This window comes from Apteryx mantelli, chromosome 12 (genome assembly GCF_036417845.1).
Source record: "Apteryx mantelli isolate bAptMan1 chromosome 12, bAptMan1.hap1, whole genome shotgun sequence".
In the NCBI taxonomy this organism is placed as follows: Eukaryota; Metazoa; Chordata; class Aves; order Apterygiformes; family Apterygidae; genus Apteryx; species Apteryx mantelli.
Genome location: NC_089989.1, coordinates 19,508,671 through 19,524,830, shown reverse-complemented (window position 1 = coordinate 19,524,830; position 16,160 = coordinate 19,508,671). Strand labels below are relative to the sequence as shown.

Below are 16,160 nucleotides of genomic sequence, written 5' to 3'. Positions count from 1 at the left end.
AAATAGGTTTTGTTGTCAGAACCTTGACTGCAGGTTTGTACCAATGTCAGAGAGACAAGAAGATGGACACTGAATCAGGGTAAAGATAGAAATAAGTGTGTGCCCCTCAGGGAAGATAAAAAAGCAGTGTCCCATCAAGCCCCTGTCAAGGCAGTGGCAGTGATGCCGCAATAACAGGGAGTTTTATCTGAGAAAAGGCTGGGCCTTTCGGCCCAAACGGCTTTTGCGCAGCATGAGTACTAGTGCCCTCAACATCATGGATCCATGCCTCCCACCGCATCCCCTTAAAAACCCTTACGCTCCGTTTTTAACCAGGCTCAAGCAGTCCGACCCGCACTGCACAGCCCAGCTGCAGACGGCGGGTAGGTGAGAGAAGCTATTAACCCCGCACGCGTTGGGCGCGTTTTGGTAATCGTAGCGCAGGATGTTACCCAAGGCCCTGGCGGGCTCGCTGCTGGGTGGGCAGTGAGTTTGGCGCTGGGGAGGTGATTCAGCTCAGCCAGGAGCCGGGACCGGCAGGGGCTTCCCTGGGGAAACCCCTGGAGCACAGGTTGCAGGGAAGCCAGGTCTCGTCACTGGCCTCAGAATCTGCGAAATTCCTACCCGCTTTTACAGCTTGCCTTCCTCTCCTGCCAGGTTTGGAGGGCGGCAGAGCGTTCTTCAACGCGGTGAAGGAAGGAGACACGGTGATTTTTGCAAGTGACGACGAGCAGGACCGTATCCTGTGGGTCCAAGCCATGTACCGAGCCACCGGCCAGTCTCACAAACCTGTGCCGCCTACCCAAGTGCAAAAGCTAAATGCTAAAGGAGGAAATGTGCCCCAGCTAGACGCCCCAATCTCTCAATTTTGTAAGTAAATAAGTTCTCTTAGAGAGCAGAAGTCTTTGATGGAAAGATTTTCTGCACTGATGTAAATCAGTATTCGTACACATGTTTCAAGAATACAAAACAGATTTATTTCATTATCATTAAGCTGCTTTTTACATCAGTGGGTCCAGAACCAGTTAACTTGTGTGTTTAACACAACCAGACCCGAGAAACAAAATTCCTTGGGGAAATTGTCAATGAGTATTTTAAAGTGCAATACTTGATGGAGGAGAGCCTGGGATCTGAAAGCCTGAGACCCAGCCTTCTTTCTGCAGGCACACGCTTTACCCCCACACAATAAACTGCAGACCCAGATCAGAGCACTTCATTAGTGCCATTAGCTGTCTATCAAATGTATCACGTGCTCAGAACTACAGGTGCAAATCTCGCAAGTATGAAATACACACACAAAAAGAGGTCTCCTGCTGAATATTCAACTGTAGGAAAACATATGGTATTTTTAACAGGTTGCTTTGCAGGCCAGTTAGATGTGAATTTAAAGCAATCATCTTTTAAGTCGGAGCTATGCCGCATGTCCTGTGCAGTTATACCCAGTTTGCTTAATTTGAAATTTAGAGCAATTTCCTTTGTCTTGCAAATGTAATTTGATTATAAACCAGACAAATCCCTCCTCACTCATCATTTAAGTGATTCTAGGGAATCAGCATACATACTGAAAGGAAGAACAAAGTGCTCATTTTTGTTTAACGTACCTTAATAGCATGTCTCGTATCCCTTTGCTTTGTAACGTACAACATTTCATGTTAATTTCAATAAAATGTAGGTATTAGAATAGAACATAAGTAAAATAAGGAAAAGTTCTAATTAGATCTTATTTCTACACATTTCAAATAGTCTCTGTAAAACTGTTATTATTTGGAATATTTTGTTATAAGGAACTCGGAAAATATACCCCTTGCAACATCTGCTTGCTTTTAAATATCATTTGAGCTTCTTTTATATTGGTTTAACTTTTTCATGTCAGTATCCAAAATAATGATGCGAGACATACATCTGTGCAAGCAATGTTACAGTGGTAAACCACTACTTTTTTTTTTTTTTAATATATATATCCTGCACACGTTTGCATATTTTGGGCTCCCTTTGGCCTTGCTTTGCTTGTGATGTGAATGAGAATGTAGCATGATGCAGCTTGGCAAGCACAAAGTCAGTATTTTCATTTCAGTGATCCTCATCCTGTTCGTCCTATTCAGGTCATTGACTTAGGGGGTGAAGGGTGTAAAGGACTGGGGTCCTCACCTCAGAAAGCCAAAATGGGAGGTAGGAATTGGCCTCCTACAAGTGGGAAGTTTAATCTCTGTGATTAGCCTTCGGACCTGGCTGCGTCGTGCTGACCTGAATGCACTCACAGGGATTGTGCTTATCTCGATCCAGAATGTTTATTCAAAAGCTTCTTGGAAATACCAGGCATGGGGCCTTCCTTCTCTCTGCATCCATTTGTAGTGGGAAGTGTTCATGTTTCATGACTGCTTTTTTAAGTGCTAAAAACCTGCGGTGTCGCAAGGGAGAGAGGGAGAGAGATGCAGGTTATGGCTCCTTCCCCTAATAAGCGATGCTGAAGAGTACTCGCAGCTGGTAACATCTCTTAAGGGACTGTGTGCTGTGTGGTTGGTGCAGAGAGGATGCACTCTTGCTCGTCCCAGTATGACCCTGCAGATTAGGATGGCGTAACAACTTCAAACTGGGGAATCGCCTTTCCCTCCAACCTTCTCCCATCCTGCATATGTCAGGCCTGGAGAATTTTCTGCTGGGTAAATTCCTGTTTGTTTATGGCATTTTCACTTTGCCAGACTGTTATGTGGAGTCGCATGGAGGAGAAACCGAGTCCCCTTCCCAGAGACGTCCCAACTGCCTGACAGGGCCCATAGCAAACATCTGCTGGGACGCAGGGGAGGGATGGGGATGCCCCAGGCCTTCAGGTGTGTTGTCACCATGCAGGGAGCTGAACTCCCTGTGCGTAGGATAACTAGGATGTAGAGGGGATAGCTGACTTCTCCTGGCCCTTGCCAGGGGATGGCAAAGTCAATAACTGAGCCCAGGAGTCCCCTCGTCATCTAAGCACAGCATAGCACATCCGCCAGAGACTTGTGCTGCTCACGCTCATGCAGACCTGCGTCAGTCTGGCTTTGATCAAAGGCACAGAAATGGCGCAAGTTTGACCTTGCTTTTTCCATCTCACTTGCCTGTCAAGAGGCAGGGGTCTCCCCTCCTTCCTTCCAGTGAAAACAGCCTGGATTTCACCCCTTGGCTCCTGTAGGGTGTCAGGGGGCATCCTGACCCTGAGGGGAGTCAAGATCTGACCACAGTTTCTCTCATTTGTTCTCATGCTAATATAGCCCTGAATCTGGATCATTCGGCCTCTTTTATGCCACCACCCTCCTTCCATCAACAATATGTCTTTCCCAGAAGCTGGGCAGCTTCAGGCTCCCCTTGTTGCTGCAGGCACTAGGAAACCCTTTCAATTATGTTGTACCAAAGTGTGGAAGAGGGAAACCAGTAAGCTCCTGAACCTGATGATGCCTTGCGACGTTCGCATTCTCTGAGCTTGGCAGATAGAGAGTGTTTTGTTCACAGTCTTCCTTCCTCCTCCTCCCTTGGATCTAGAGCCCTTTGAAAGCTCCTTGTGCACAGGACCTTCATCCTACAGGAGGAGGAGGGAAGCACGCTGTAGTACACGTTCATCTCAACAGCAAGGCCTATTCGGTTTTCGTATTTTAATGTTTATATGTGGCAATATTCATTGCAAAAGTCATTGGGTGCTGAAGTTAAATAATGAAGAGCAGAAGTGAGTCATGCACACTACATGTGATGGCTTATCAGGAGTCTTAATTATAAGAATACATATCTCAAGTCATTAAGTCTTTAAATTCAGACATATCAAGTATTGCATTTTTAAAAGGGTCTTGGTGTGTTATTGGGTTTTTTTGGTTTGTGTTTTTTCTTTTTTTTTTGCCTGCAGAAAGGTAAGGACTTTTTTGAGACATTTTATTCTCGTACATTTATCTTTATACTTGACATATTTTTAGTGCTTATTAGAACCTATGGTAAACGAAGGATTTTCAAAAAAGTAAATGTTCAGCAATTTGACTAGTAATTGTTGTTATAGCTTTCATGTTGTAGCAGTCAGAGATGGCACATGCGCATGCATGCACATGCAGAAAAAAATCCAGCCCTCCACTCCTGTTATGGAGCTGTCGGTTAAGCAGAAACTTGAGAACAACGTATTTTGCTGTTGGGAAAACTTGGGAGTACTAGTGAATTCATTTGGTTCCCACCTAATTTGACTTAGCAAATAGAAACTTTATGCAATATTGAAATTTTCATCTCTAGTTCAATAGCAGCACTTGATTTGGAAGTAAACAGACAGCTCTAAACAAGGGTGGTATATGTTTTATTTGCAATTTAAGTACTGAAAAAATAGATCCTGCTATTCATTAATTTTTGTATGAGTCTACAATCCCTTTTATGTGGGTGAACAATACCTGTTAGTGTGAATAGTTTTGCTTTTTTTTATTTTGCTACAATTTAAAAGAAAAAATCCATTAACGCAAAGCTATGCTTTTCTCCAATATTTGCATTATAAAAGAAAAAACCCAAAACTGTTCTTGTTTACTGTTGAAATCATGCACAGTATTATAGTTAATAATGCTGCCAATACATATTACACCTTTTGGCAATATTTAAGCTTCATAAAAGTGGTCACTTGTCTGACAGTACCAATCTTTGTTCGTTTTGTGTTAGTGATACATTAAACAAAATTTCCAAACATGCTCAACATTCTTTTTTTTTTTTTAAACAAACTTTTCTTTTTAACATGAAAGATTGGTCGGTAATTGTTTTACATATCACTTGTGGTTATATTTCATTTTTAATGTCTGTTTATATTTAATGACTGTTAGTCACACCATATACAGAGTTGGTTGTTTTGAGAATTTGTAATGATTTGTTCCCCCATAATAAGTAGCTAGGTTTATTGAGCTTCATAAGAAATTTTCAGCTGTAAGTGTTTTTTTGGTTGGTTTGGTTCTTTTTAAGTTTCTTTTTCATTCTTTGCTTGAACCCAAATATTTAGCTGCTAGGTTAGGGCTCCTGTCTGCTTTCCTGAGCCTTGTTGCTAGTCTTTATGTTATTCTGGTTTGTTCCTTCTTACCCTGCTAACTTCTAGCTGGACTCAAGGGTAAGTGCTTCCCTGTAGCTAGCACAGCTCAGATAATCAGACTAGATTATCTGACATATGCAATGTGCTTTTTTTTTTTTCTCTCTTAAATCTTTCTCATGTTTAGATTTTGTAGTAAAAACTTTCCATGTTATTTTCCTGAATTTAGGTTTGAAATGTAAGTTTCCATACTGAAATTAGGATGCATGTGATGTTTGCATAATTGCCTTCTCTCCCTGGCTTTCACATTGGCATCAAGTGATCCTCTTAGTAAAGCCAATCATTAACATTTCTATTTTTCATTCCAATATGTAAATATTAATTAACATCACAATAAAACTGTAAATACTACCTTCTTTTGTTTCATGGAATTTACATCTAGTTGACTGCTTACTGCCTGAAAACAGATCATTTTGCACTCTGACAATATCGTTTCTCTCCGTTGCAATGCTTAGCTGGGCGTAGCGCTCCAGCGGCGCGGGGCTAACCGTGGACTCCTCAAAGCGTAGAAAGGTAGGGCAGTAAACCCGCGGAGGCCCGGCCGAGCAAGGCGAGGTGCAGGACTCAAGGGAGCCCAGAGCCCCTGTCCACACGTGCCTTGCCAAAGCAAGCCCGAGTCACCAAGGCTCCGCAGCTTCCTCTCACGTAAAGCCGGGAGGGGATTATTTCGGCAGCAAGCGGCAGCTCTCTGGTCTGCTCTGTGTTTGGACCAGACAGGAAGGCTGACCCACTCCGAGTTAAATCCGTCACTCACGGAGGGGCTTCTGCTCTTCCCCAAATTATCGTAAACCAGTCTATTTAGCGTGGGTCTCAAACACCAGTCAAAGCATTGCTTTCTAAAGAATAAGCTAGGGGAATTATTATTTTGCCCCTTAATTGTTACCTTTTCCTATTAGAATACCTACTTTAAAAAGACAAAAGCATGAACTTATGCATTAAAAGAGATTTTCCTAAGTCCTTGTTCAGTCTTAAATATACAAATCCTGTATTGGCGTTAAAAGCTTGCTTCTCAAATACCTGGTGAGTGCCTGCTTTCCTTAGGAGGGAATAGCATCAGTGGGTCACGAGAGCTGGCAAATATGTATCCGGAGTATCTGAATGCAATTATGAGAAGGAACAGGCGGTGTCATCCCTCCTGGCCATCAAACAAGACTCCTTTTTCTTCTTTTTCCTTTTGTTCCTTTTTTCTTCCTTTTTCTGTGTGTGAGTATGTGCGCGTGTGTATAAATATACCCCTGGGTAGCAGGCAGAATTCCTTCTCAGCAGACACTTTCTTTTTTCTTTCCTTTTTTGCTTTCTAAATGTTTGGATTTCCAAAGAGGATTCTTATCAGACTTTACCACAAAAAGTTAATTTGATGGAAATACAGATTTTTTTGCCTCTCTGAAAGAAAGAAAGAAAGAGTGAATGAATGAATGAATTTGGGTTTGGCAACATTACATATATTTGCACTAAAATGCATTGCTATCCTATTAGATTATTTTAATAGTTTTGTGCTTTAATTGCTTTATTTTTTTTAGATAGATAGAGGTATCATGAGAACGCTGCTGTGTCTTCTGTATTGTCAACTTGCAGATGCTTCATTGCAGGAATGCAGAATTAAAATGTTAATTCAGTTCTCACATAACTTGCATGAATTTAAAAATAGCCTGTAAATCACTTCTACGTGCTTTAAGAAGCATGGGGCTTTAACTTATGAAATATAAATTCACAGGTTTCCGCAGTCATCCAATTCAAAATATTTTTAAATAGTTATATAAATGCTGTGAAACAATGTTTTGTATTATAAATAGCTGTTTTCTAAAATGTGTTTTTAATTTATCACACGAGGAGACATGTAAGTGCATACTACAAATCCTTATTTATTTAACAGCCAAACGTTAGATAACTTAGATTTCAATTCAGTACGTAGTGTGTCTGGTGATTTACAGGAAAATTCTTAATTGTTTATTAAACCTTTAACTCGAGCAGAAAAGAATTAATGTTTGCAGCAGGGGAAAAGCAATAAAACAAAGGAATAAAATGCAGATTAAATTTAAAGCCATCTTCTAACATGGAATAAAATGAAAGACGAGGTCTTAGAGAGCTGGCCGAGAAGCGAGTTGAGTCTGCAGCAGAGGCCGTAGCTCGCGGCAGGGCAGAGGCGTAACGCGGCGAGGGGCGCAGACCTGGGCGCGCGCAGCTGCACGTTGCAGAAGTGGCAATGCCGTGGTGCGCTGAGAGGAGGGAGCTGGTAAGTCACCAGCCGGCACTGCCAGCAGCTCGCTCACAAACGACAGGATGGCATTTTAAGCCCCGGCGTGGGTTTCTTTCCCCCCCCCCCCCCCCCCAGAACACCGGTATTTGCTAGTCGAGCCTCGCGTTCGACGCAGCCGAGCAAAATGAGGTTCCTAGGCGCTTCCCCGTGGTGCGTCTTTAGCAAGTGGCAGCCCGAGCGCGTCCGCTAGCTCCGCTTAATCTGCGCGAGCGCGAGGAGACCTCGGCGCTCCTCCGAGCACGCAGCGGAGCGCGCGGTGCGGCATGGCACGGTGCGGCATGGCACGGCGGGCACGCCGTCGCCTGCCGTCGGGCTCCCCCTCGCTCCCGCTGCTCCGCGCGGCCACGGCGGAGCCGCCCGGCTGCAAAACTCGTCTGGCCGTGCCAGCAAAGACTTTTCTAGAAATATCTGTGGAGGAATAGCTGCCATCAATCATTGTCATTCCTTTATTTCATGTCTCCTGATGAGGTTGACTAGTGTCATTGTTTGTTACTGTCCAAACCACATCTTCATTCTCGTAATGTCAAGCAGATATGACAAGCACACATTTTCCAGATGAGTAAGATACAAAGTCACCTTTTAATTTACAGTTATTGTTTTTTTAGGTTTTTTTGGTCTGTTTTTAATAAACAGATGTGTTGTAAGATTTACTGAATGTTCAGTTGCCTTTGGTACTAAAACAAAGTCACTCATTAATGAAAAGAAATTAATCTGGAGTAAAAAATTCTTACAATAAAATGGCTACCTACAGCCTTTTATAACAAGAATTCTTTTATGGAGCTTGTCCCCCGTTATTAACTTCACCGTTCACAGAACAAAATCTGCCAAAATTATTGCCGTAGCCAAAGAATTGCAGGGGGCAGTGAAACACATTTTAAAAAATCCAAGCATGGGCTATTTGACCATTTTGTCTCTTCCTTGTTAAATGACAGTTACACAAATGGAAAGGCAGCCCTCATAGGACAGACTGGTGGGACAATCCTTTGTTTTTCATTATTATTGTTGTTGTTGTTGTTGTTGTTTAAATCTTTGCATTCCTGACACTGACAGATTTTTAAGACGGAGATTTCAAACACTCGCACAAAACGTGTGTTTGACAGAGGGCTAGTTAACGCAGTCGGTCTAGAATGCAAACTGGAGAAAAATGAACAAAATGAAAATAAAAGCAGTATTCAAGAAAAGACAGCAATGTAAGTTTAAAAGGATAGTATAAAAGGCCAGAGTCTCTAGTTTTCCCGAAGAAAGACTTAGGGAGCCTGCACTGCCCACGTTACCTTTACTGGCAGGCTCCCTTCTGAGACCACCATCGAACACCTTTCAGCTGCATTTGAGTGCAGCTAGTCCAAACATGTCAGGTAACTTTTGTGGGCCTGCAGCATCATTTTTCTGGGGCCCGGAACAAAGAAGCACCCGCTAGCTTGGCACAGCAACTTGGAAAGGGATTGTAAATTACTGGAGCATCATATAACTAACTTTCTTTGGTTTTTCCTTTCTTTTTAACTAGAGTAATAGCGCAGGGTCAAAAAAGCAACCGCATTTGACTGAAACAGTGGATTTAAAGCACTTACAAATTCATTGTACAGTTTGGGTGTGAATATTAGCCATTTTCATTTTGCAGTTTTTTTAAAATCTCATTCAAGCTGTACAAGCCATTTTGAAGGAGGACGGATTATATATAAAACTGTCATTTCATGTGCAGATGCAGGCATTATTTTAAATCACAGATCAGCTGTCTGGAGTGGAGGAACAATATATTTAGATCTATCCTTTTCTTTTTGTGTTTTTTTAGGAAGATTATTGCTTTCAATATAATTTGACTTCCAAATTAAAAATTTTTTTTAATTATTCCTTTAGAAAAGATCAAAATGCAAAAATAAATTGCAAGTCGCATGGTGCGTTTGTCACGTACCAATTAATTAAGAGAAGGTAAGTTTAGTATAGGTTTGTCCTTTTTAACGTGGTCCTAGTTACTCTTAAGAAATCTAAGCATGTAGGCCAGGGCAAATGTTATCTGTAAGCGAAATTCATGTGCGTGTAATCATTCTCCAAAGACATCTCCGGTTCAAATCACACCTCCTGTATTCCTTAGCTGGGTGATTTGCAGGCAGCCAGTCCTGCAGTTCTGCCAAGGCAGGATGGTTTGAACAGGCAAGAGCTGCAGCACCGGGCCGTCGGCACCGAGAACTGCAGCTGCTCATCTTCCTTTCCGTGTCAGAAAGCCGCATTTTAGCTCCCCGGCTGAGCAGGACTCATGCGGATCATACCTCTTTGAAATGCATCGTGGTCACTCGAGCTCATAAACTGCCACGTGTGATTCCTCTCTGCTCGTGTGGTTGCTCTGAGGTGGGGAGATCTCTGGGCAAGCAGGCGCGCAGCGGGGAGCCCCGAACGGGGTTGCTTCGCAGTGGCTCGCCAACGTAAAGTTGTCCCTGCGCGTGGGCAGCCGCGAAGGCCTGTGTAAGCGCCATGTCAGTTCTCGGTGCTTGGCCGAAAATTGTCTGTGCGCCCTCCTTGCTCAGAGAGACCTTAAAAAGCACAGGACAGATCCTCAGCTCCATGCAAGTCAGCGAAGCCTCAGCTGACCCACTTGAAGATCTGCTCTGTGTCCACCTTGTTAGGGGAACGTGAAGGGGGGAAAAGTTTGCTAGTTTGGAGTAAGAAACGGGCGTTTCAAACGTGCTTCCTAGCACATCTGCTCCAAAAAGGTCACCAACGAAAGGGCTAGGGGACTCTTCAAACTTCCAGCTGATTTACTCGCTTCTCAGAGTCTCGTTTGCTGAGCAAGAGGATTGACAGCGTATCAGGGCTCCTAATTGAAAAGTAATAAAATCTCTGAGTGAAGCTGGCAAATTAAGGCCTCCAGCCAATTTGTCAGCTTGCAGTCTACTCAGAGGAACCAGGGAGAGCAACAATCTATTAAAAATAGTCTGATAATATCTGTTGAAACATTTTGTGGGCACTAGCAGTGGAATTGAAAACAGCATATAGGCAGCCTTTGGTAGTGCACTCAGTCAGATCGATCTTGGCCCAGAGGGACAGAGACGATGGGGCAGGAATCTGTCAAGACAGACAGGAGCCAGCCCACCGGCGTGCGAGCCCGCCACCGCGAGACCCCGGCTCGGGGTGGGCTTGGCGTCTGGTGCCTGAGGAGCTGCAGGCTAAACGTGCCGTGGAGGTGATACGCTCGTTCTGCGCGTCGGGGAGGTTGCCCCGCTCCCCGAGCCAGCCCTCCTCGCGCGGCCCCGGCGCGGCGCGGCGCGGGCTGGGGCTGCTTTTCCTGTCCCCGAGCCGAACGCGCAGAGTCACCGTCACCGGGAGATGGGGGGGAAGAATTGGGACCGAAGAGGCAGGCAGATAGGAGGCCAGCAGGACTCAACACGCGAAGCAAAACGGGGGAACGGACCCTCGAAAGCTGTAGAGCCTACTGTAAAAATCGGCTTTTATTCAGCAGAGTTTTAATGAGGAAAATTGCCAGCTACTGCTACTGAATTAAGTATTGCTAGCAGCTAATTGAAATGTTACATGTTTTAATTTGTCTGTTTTCTTTCCAGTGGGTGATGTTATTTATATGATTTGTATATAGTTAACGACAGACGATACAGAAAATGTAAAGATTGCTTCCAATAATTAGTAATATCTGAGAGCACAGACATGAACGAGGTATTTAGGAAGACATGCCATCCCTTCACAGGTTCATACTAAATAGTTAAGTAAAACATATATAAAAGAATACTATCCTATTATTTAAAGCATCTTTTATTCTTTTTTTAATTAAGGATTTTTGTTTCTTCTGGTAAAGAGCAATTTTGTTTTAAAACAAATACAGTTGCCATATACTGCTAGTGCGGAAAACTGCATTTTTGTGTCCTCTCAGCCACATTGTTTCAAGGCCACCCAGTTCCCCTAGGAGGTTATAAACAGGGGAAGGATTTAAATCCTATTCTATCTGTCGAGGATTTGGCAAGAACCCATATAGTAGGAAGCTGAGCACAGACAAAAACGAGTGAAAGGTGTCTTTTAATTCCTCGGTTGCTGGTAGAACAAAGCCTGCTCCCAGCAGGGTCCCGGCTGGCCGCACCCAGGCTAGATTGGCGGCTTCATTTCAACTGGGGAATTTGGTGTATTTTTAGTTAACCATGTTGAGATTAATTAATTAGTCCCTAGGACTTAGTGCCTGTAAACGTCATCCAAAGCAGAAAAGTGTGAATACGTTGAGGCTATTAATTCACAAAAAAATGGCAGCTCATAATCCAAGCAGAGGAAATTGTGTCCCTCTGTCAGGATGACTGGCAGCTCCAGCACACTATCAGGTTACTTTCTGAGTGATAACAAATTACATATCAATTTAACTTGTTAGCAATGCTTAAAAGAGCATCTTTTTATTTCTTTGAGGTAGCATTTAAAGTTGCCATAAAAAAATTGCTGTGGGGAGACAAACATTGGCATTTGGGTAAAGAACAATGTGACTGGTTTGTTACCTAGAAAACCTAGTAAATTTAGAGAAAATGCTACAGCTATAACTTCATTAGAATGGCAGAATCTATTATAATTAACCGCAACTAACTAAATAGGAGCTAATTTACTTATGTGAGCCAAAATTCTGTTAACTCATAGTGTATTGTAAGATACAGAATAAGTTACTGGGTTTGTGTTCTGTTTTTAAGTACAGAATAAATGCACTTATAATGAGCAGTTGACAAGATGTTAATTCTAAAATCTTTTGCCTAAATGCAATAAGATAGTCCATAACTGATGCAAGTTGACAATGGGAGGTGAAGAGTATACTATATAGCTTGGGAAGAGAAAAGTTAATATAGGGAAGGGGAGATATTTAGCTTTCATGCTTCATACGGTATATTTTTCTGTTGTATATGTCAACTAAAATGTGTTACATCTCTCTAAATGGTGTCTTTCTCTATATGTATAAATGAACAGATGCAGATAGAGCTCAAAAGCATGGCATGGATGAATTTATCTCTTCCAATCCCTGTAACTTTGACCACGCTTCACTCTTTGAGATGGTTCAGCGCCTCACTTTGGACCACAGACTTAATGATTCCTATTCTTGTCTGGCAAGTATATTCTTTGGTCTCTAGTGATATAAACATCAAGCAGCAAAGTCAAAGGTAGTGCAAGTGGGGGCTAATCCCCCTGTTGCTGGAAGATTGACTTCTGTTTACACCAGGTTTGAATTTGGCCCAGAGGTATTTTCTTTTGAGAGGCTGGCTACAGTGAACTGACTGCTGTTCTTCTCCAGTAATACTGTCTTTATCGTTTCTGTTTACTGTGCTTATAATGTTTCTTCCTATAAAGACAAACTCCTGTTTGGGAATGTACAATAGAGAGCAGAAACAGTGTTTTGCAGCGTCCCGCACTGCCTTCCAGAATCTTATGGATGAAAGAACAGGGAAAAGATGACGGTCTGGTACTACTTCCAATGTCAATGGAGTCATTCGAGGAGTAACTGTGGCCCAGCTTTGTGTCTGTTTATGAGCAGGGATCCCAAGCAGGTAACAGGAGGGACCAGGTGGATATACTGCAGTGACAGGCCTGCAATCTGTCCTTGCTCATGTAATCGCATGCCCATCCTGATTATTCTCATGAGCCAAAGTTGCAGCTCTCAGCCCATTGCTGTATAACCATGGCACTGAGTTTCTCCAGGAGAGCTTGGAGCCTTTGTCCGGGGTGCAGTGCTTTGCGGATATTAGGATCTGTGAGGATATAAATGACAAATAACCTTTAACAGTATGACTTGAGCAATGAATTTCTAGCAGTTTAGGTGAGGAGGAGAACTGTACTCTGAGTTTCTAAGAAAGCAACAAGATGAAGCCTTTCCAGAGGGTGGATCAGGCCTGAAATGCAGGTTGTGTCCTGAAAGGTGTGGGACAGACCCTGGCCCTCCCGGTTTCCTTGTGGTGCACAGAAACCTCCACATGGGGGTGTCATCATTGGCTTGTTCTGCAGAAGGAACACCCCGTGAGGTTGTCTTCACGTCTTGCCCACTGTGTAGTCCCTGGAGCTGGGGCTATTGAGTAGCTTTTTCTTAAAAGCAACAACCTGGGAACACAACAGAGCAGCTGGCAACAAGACTTTTGGTCTTGAATCCTTTCCTCCAAGTCCTCTCCACCGTGGTGGTCCTCTCATCTGCTTCGCTCCTTGCACCAAATTCAAGCCTCAAAAAGACTAAGGTCCAGTAAGTGCCACTAGCAATAGCGAGTTGTCTTCTTCCTCACAAGGGGCAGTGCTAGGAGGAACAGTTGTGGACATCCCCTGAGGTAAGGATGGGGTGGGGGAAGACTGCAGCGTGCACCTTACCCACATCTATACAAGTGATATCAGTAGGCTCAGTGGGACCGTTGTCTCATCTACGGTGGGTTTCTCACTGGTTCCATCCAAGGTCTTTGCTCCAGCAGGCTGTGAATTTGTCATGCAGCTTCCACTCCCCACGCATGGCTGACACTAGGAAGACCATTCCTATCCATGCATGTCTGACAGATTGACTTGCAGCTGGTTTGTCTCTGTGAGGTCTTGGGCCTGGTGAGAGAGCTGTGACCTTTGAAATAAATTCATGGCTGAAGGAGAGGCGTGAAGCCATCACTGAAAATGCTTAATAATGTTTCTCTTCGAGAAACCCACCAGCCATACTGCTGCTTACTATCAAGATGTTTAGGCTCTTGCTAGGAGCTACTGGAGTGATGGAGCTCTCTTCAGCACCGATACTTGTGCCTCTTCGGAGAGGAGTATCACCAGTTAACCATCTTCTATCAAATCACCCATTACAGAGCGTTGTAAAGAAGAGAGTAATGGGCTGTGTTCACCCACGCTTGGATTTCACATGCTTCTTTCCTCTATTTTAGTATGTTTTTCCTGATTATGAAGTAAAAAACAGACTGACCTCAAAATTTGCATTCAACGGCAAAGAGCCCTATTGCTCCTGATATGTCTGTGGGAAGTTTGTGATACCATTGCGCTGGCTTGCCTGTAGGAGCTTGCAAGTCTGTGGTAAGCCTTCCCCATCCATTCTGTATGCTGCTGGGTTATCCTTCCTATAGGATATTCACATGCAAGGTCCCTTAGAGCTTTGCCTTGTCGCACCCCTTTTGCCCATGCGTTTCCAAACGTGGACATGGAGTTGCCAGGGGAGGCCTACCCAGATTCAGCGGCTTACCCTCATACCAAGAGATTAACTCAGCTTTGTCTCCTTTCCGTGGAACCAGGTTAAACAATGTTAATGCAAGCCCACTCTCTGGCGGAGCCAGGCATCTCTATGAAAACAAACAGGCTGTGTGACTAATCTCAGCTATGGCAGGAGTGATGTTTGCTGGCAGAGAGCACCGTGCTGGAGAAAGGGGAAGAGCATTGTCTGCGTTGCTTACTGAGGGTTCTCACCCATCTTCCACAAACTGATAGCGCATTCACAGCTTTCCCTGGACTTTCAGATAGGGGAGGAGCTCTTCCAGCTTAATATTGACCCCACACTGGGTCTTCCTGCCTTTCAGCTTGGATGCTTGCGTTCTCTCTGAGACCGCCCTTGAACTCTTCCTGAGACTTCCAACCTATTGCCAGCGTTCATGGGATTCACATAGTACAACACGCCATTTAATGAGGAAATGTGGTCTTCCGGAGTGCCCAGCCTAATGGAGATGATGTGAAGGGGTCAGAACAGAAGGCTGGTAAAGCAGGCCACCAAATTGAAGTGGTTTGTGTTGTCAGCAGTAAACGAGAAAATTCAGCGATGGAAACATGAAATTTTTCCCTCAAGAATCATGATTTTCACAGAAACCACATTTAACTTTAGAAAAATTGCCAGTGATTCAGACTTCCCAACCAAGCCTAGCTTTACCTGGCTCGAAAGCTCCCACTGCACTCCCCACTGGTGCTTGGTACATGCGGCTGCTTTTCAATGCGATTTGGCTTCTTAAGCATGGTCAGTCAAGTTCCCTGTGCTCTGCAACCTCCCTTTGATGTCCCCTCTACGTTTCATCATGCCATTGCATACCAGCTGGGAGACCAAACTGAGCTATACCTAACTGTGTTGGGTGAGACACCCAGTGTGTCGCTATCGGTTGCATTTGCCAGACTCGCTTGTTGTCACGTTGGTTGTGCCAGGCAAATCTTAATCAAGAGCCAGGATCTGCCTGAAGATTTGGGGGATTTCTCTGAATACAGCCCTTCATCAAATCTTGAATTTGTTCTGGGGCTTTGGGGAGCAGCATTAACTGCCTCTTGCAGCTTTGTTCAGTAGGTGCAGAGGATGGGAGCAGGTTCTTCATTTCATGCCTCTGTCATCTCCAACCTGTTGCTGATCCTTACCCTCTCTGATTAATCCTTCCACAGTCTGAGGAAGGATTCCTCCTCTTCTTCTTCTGTACACACTTTCATGCAAAAGGAGACCTTCTGGTCTTACTGGGCTCTGAATTGCTCTACCCATAGTCTACTTTGGCATGCTCTCGTGAGGTATCATGATAGGCGGTTCCATACTGAACCGGTCTGCTCGAGCTGCCTTTCAGCGAGCTGTGGAAGAGATCTTGAGAGTTCAACCCCTTTCCTTCTGTGCAGTGGAGGACCAACATTTCTGCAGACCCCAAGCCAGGGGAGCAATGTGGAGAGCTCCCTATCACCAGGTCCAGCCTCCTGTCTTCCTTGACCCCAAACTCTTGCCTTGATATCTGACTCCGATGTACTTAATGCCAGCCTTCCCATTGATTGTAGGGCCGATATTTCACCCCATAAGGATTGAGTCCATTGTATACATTAAATGAATGTAACAAGTTAAACTACATTTGTACCCCAGTGATCAAATTCACATGCCTTTCTATTTCACAGCAGTTAAGGTGTTTCCATATTTTGGCCATACCT

General features: G+C 44.0%; 1 protein-coding gene across 1 annotated transcript in view; it reads left to right on the top strand.

Moving 5' to 3' along the window:
- Positions 1-16,160, top strand: part of CADPS (calcium dependent secretion activator) — a 246,120-nt gene that overhangs the window by 142,634 nt on the left and 87,326 nt on the right. Inside the window, exons 11-12 of the mRNA XM_067303622.1 lie at positions 637-849; positions 12,237-12,373. Of these exons, the coding sequence (XP_067159723.1) occupies positions 637-849; positions 12,237-12,373 (350 nt within the window). The remainder of the gene's footprint in view (positions 1-636; positions 850-12,236; positions 12,374-16,160) is intronic.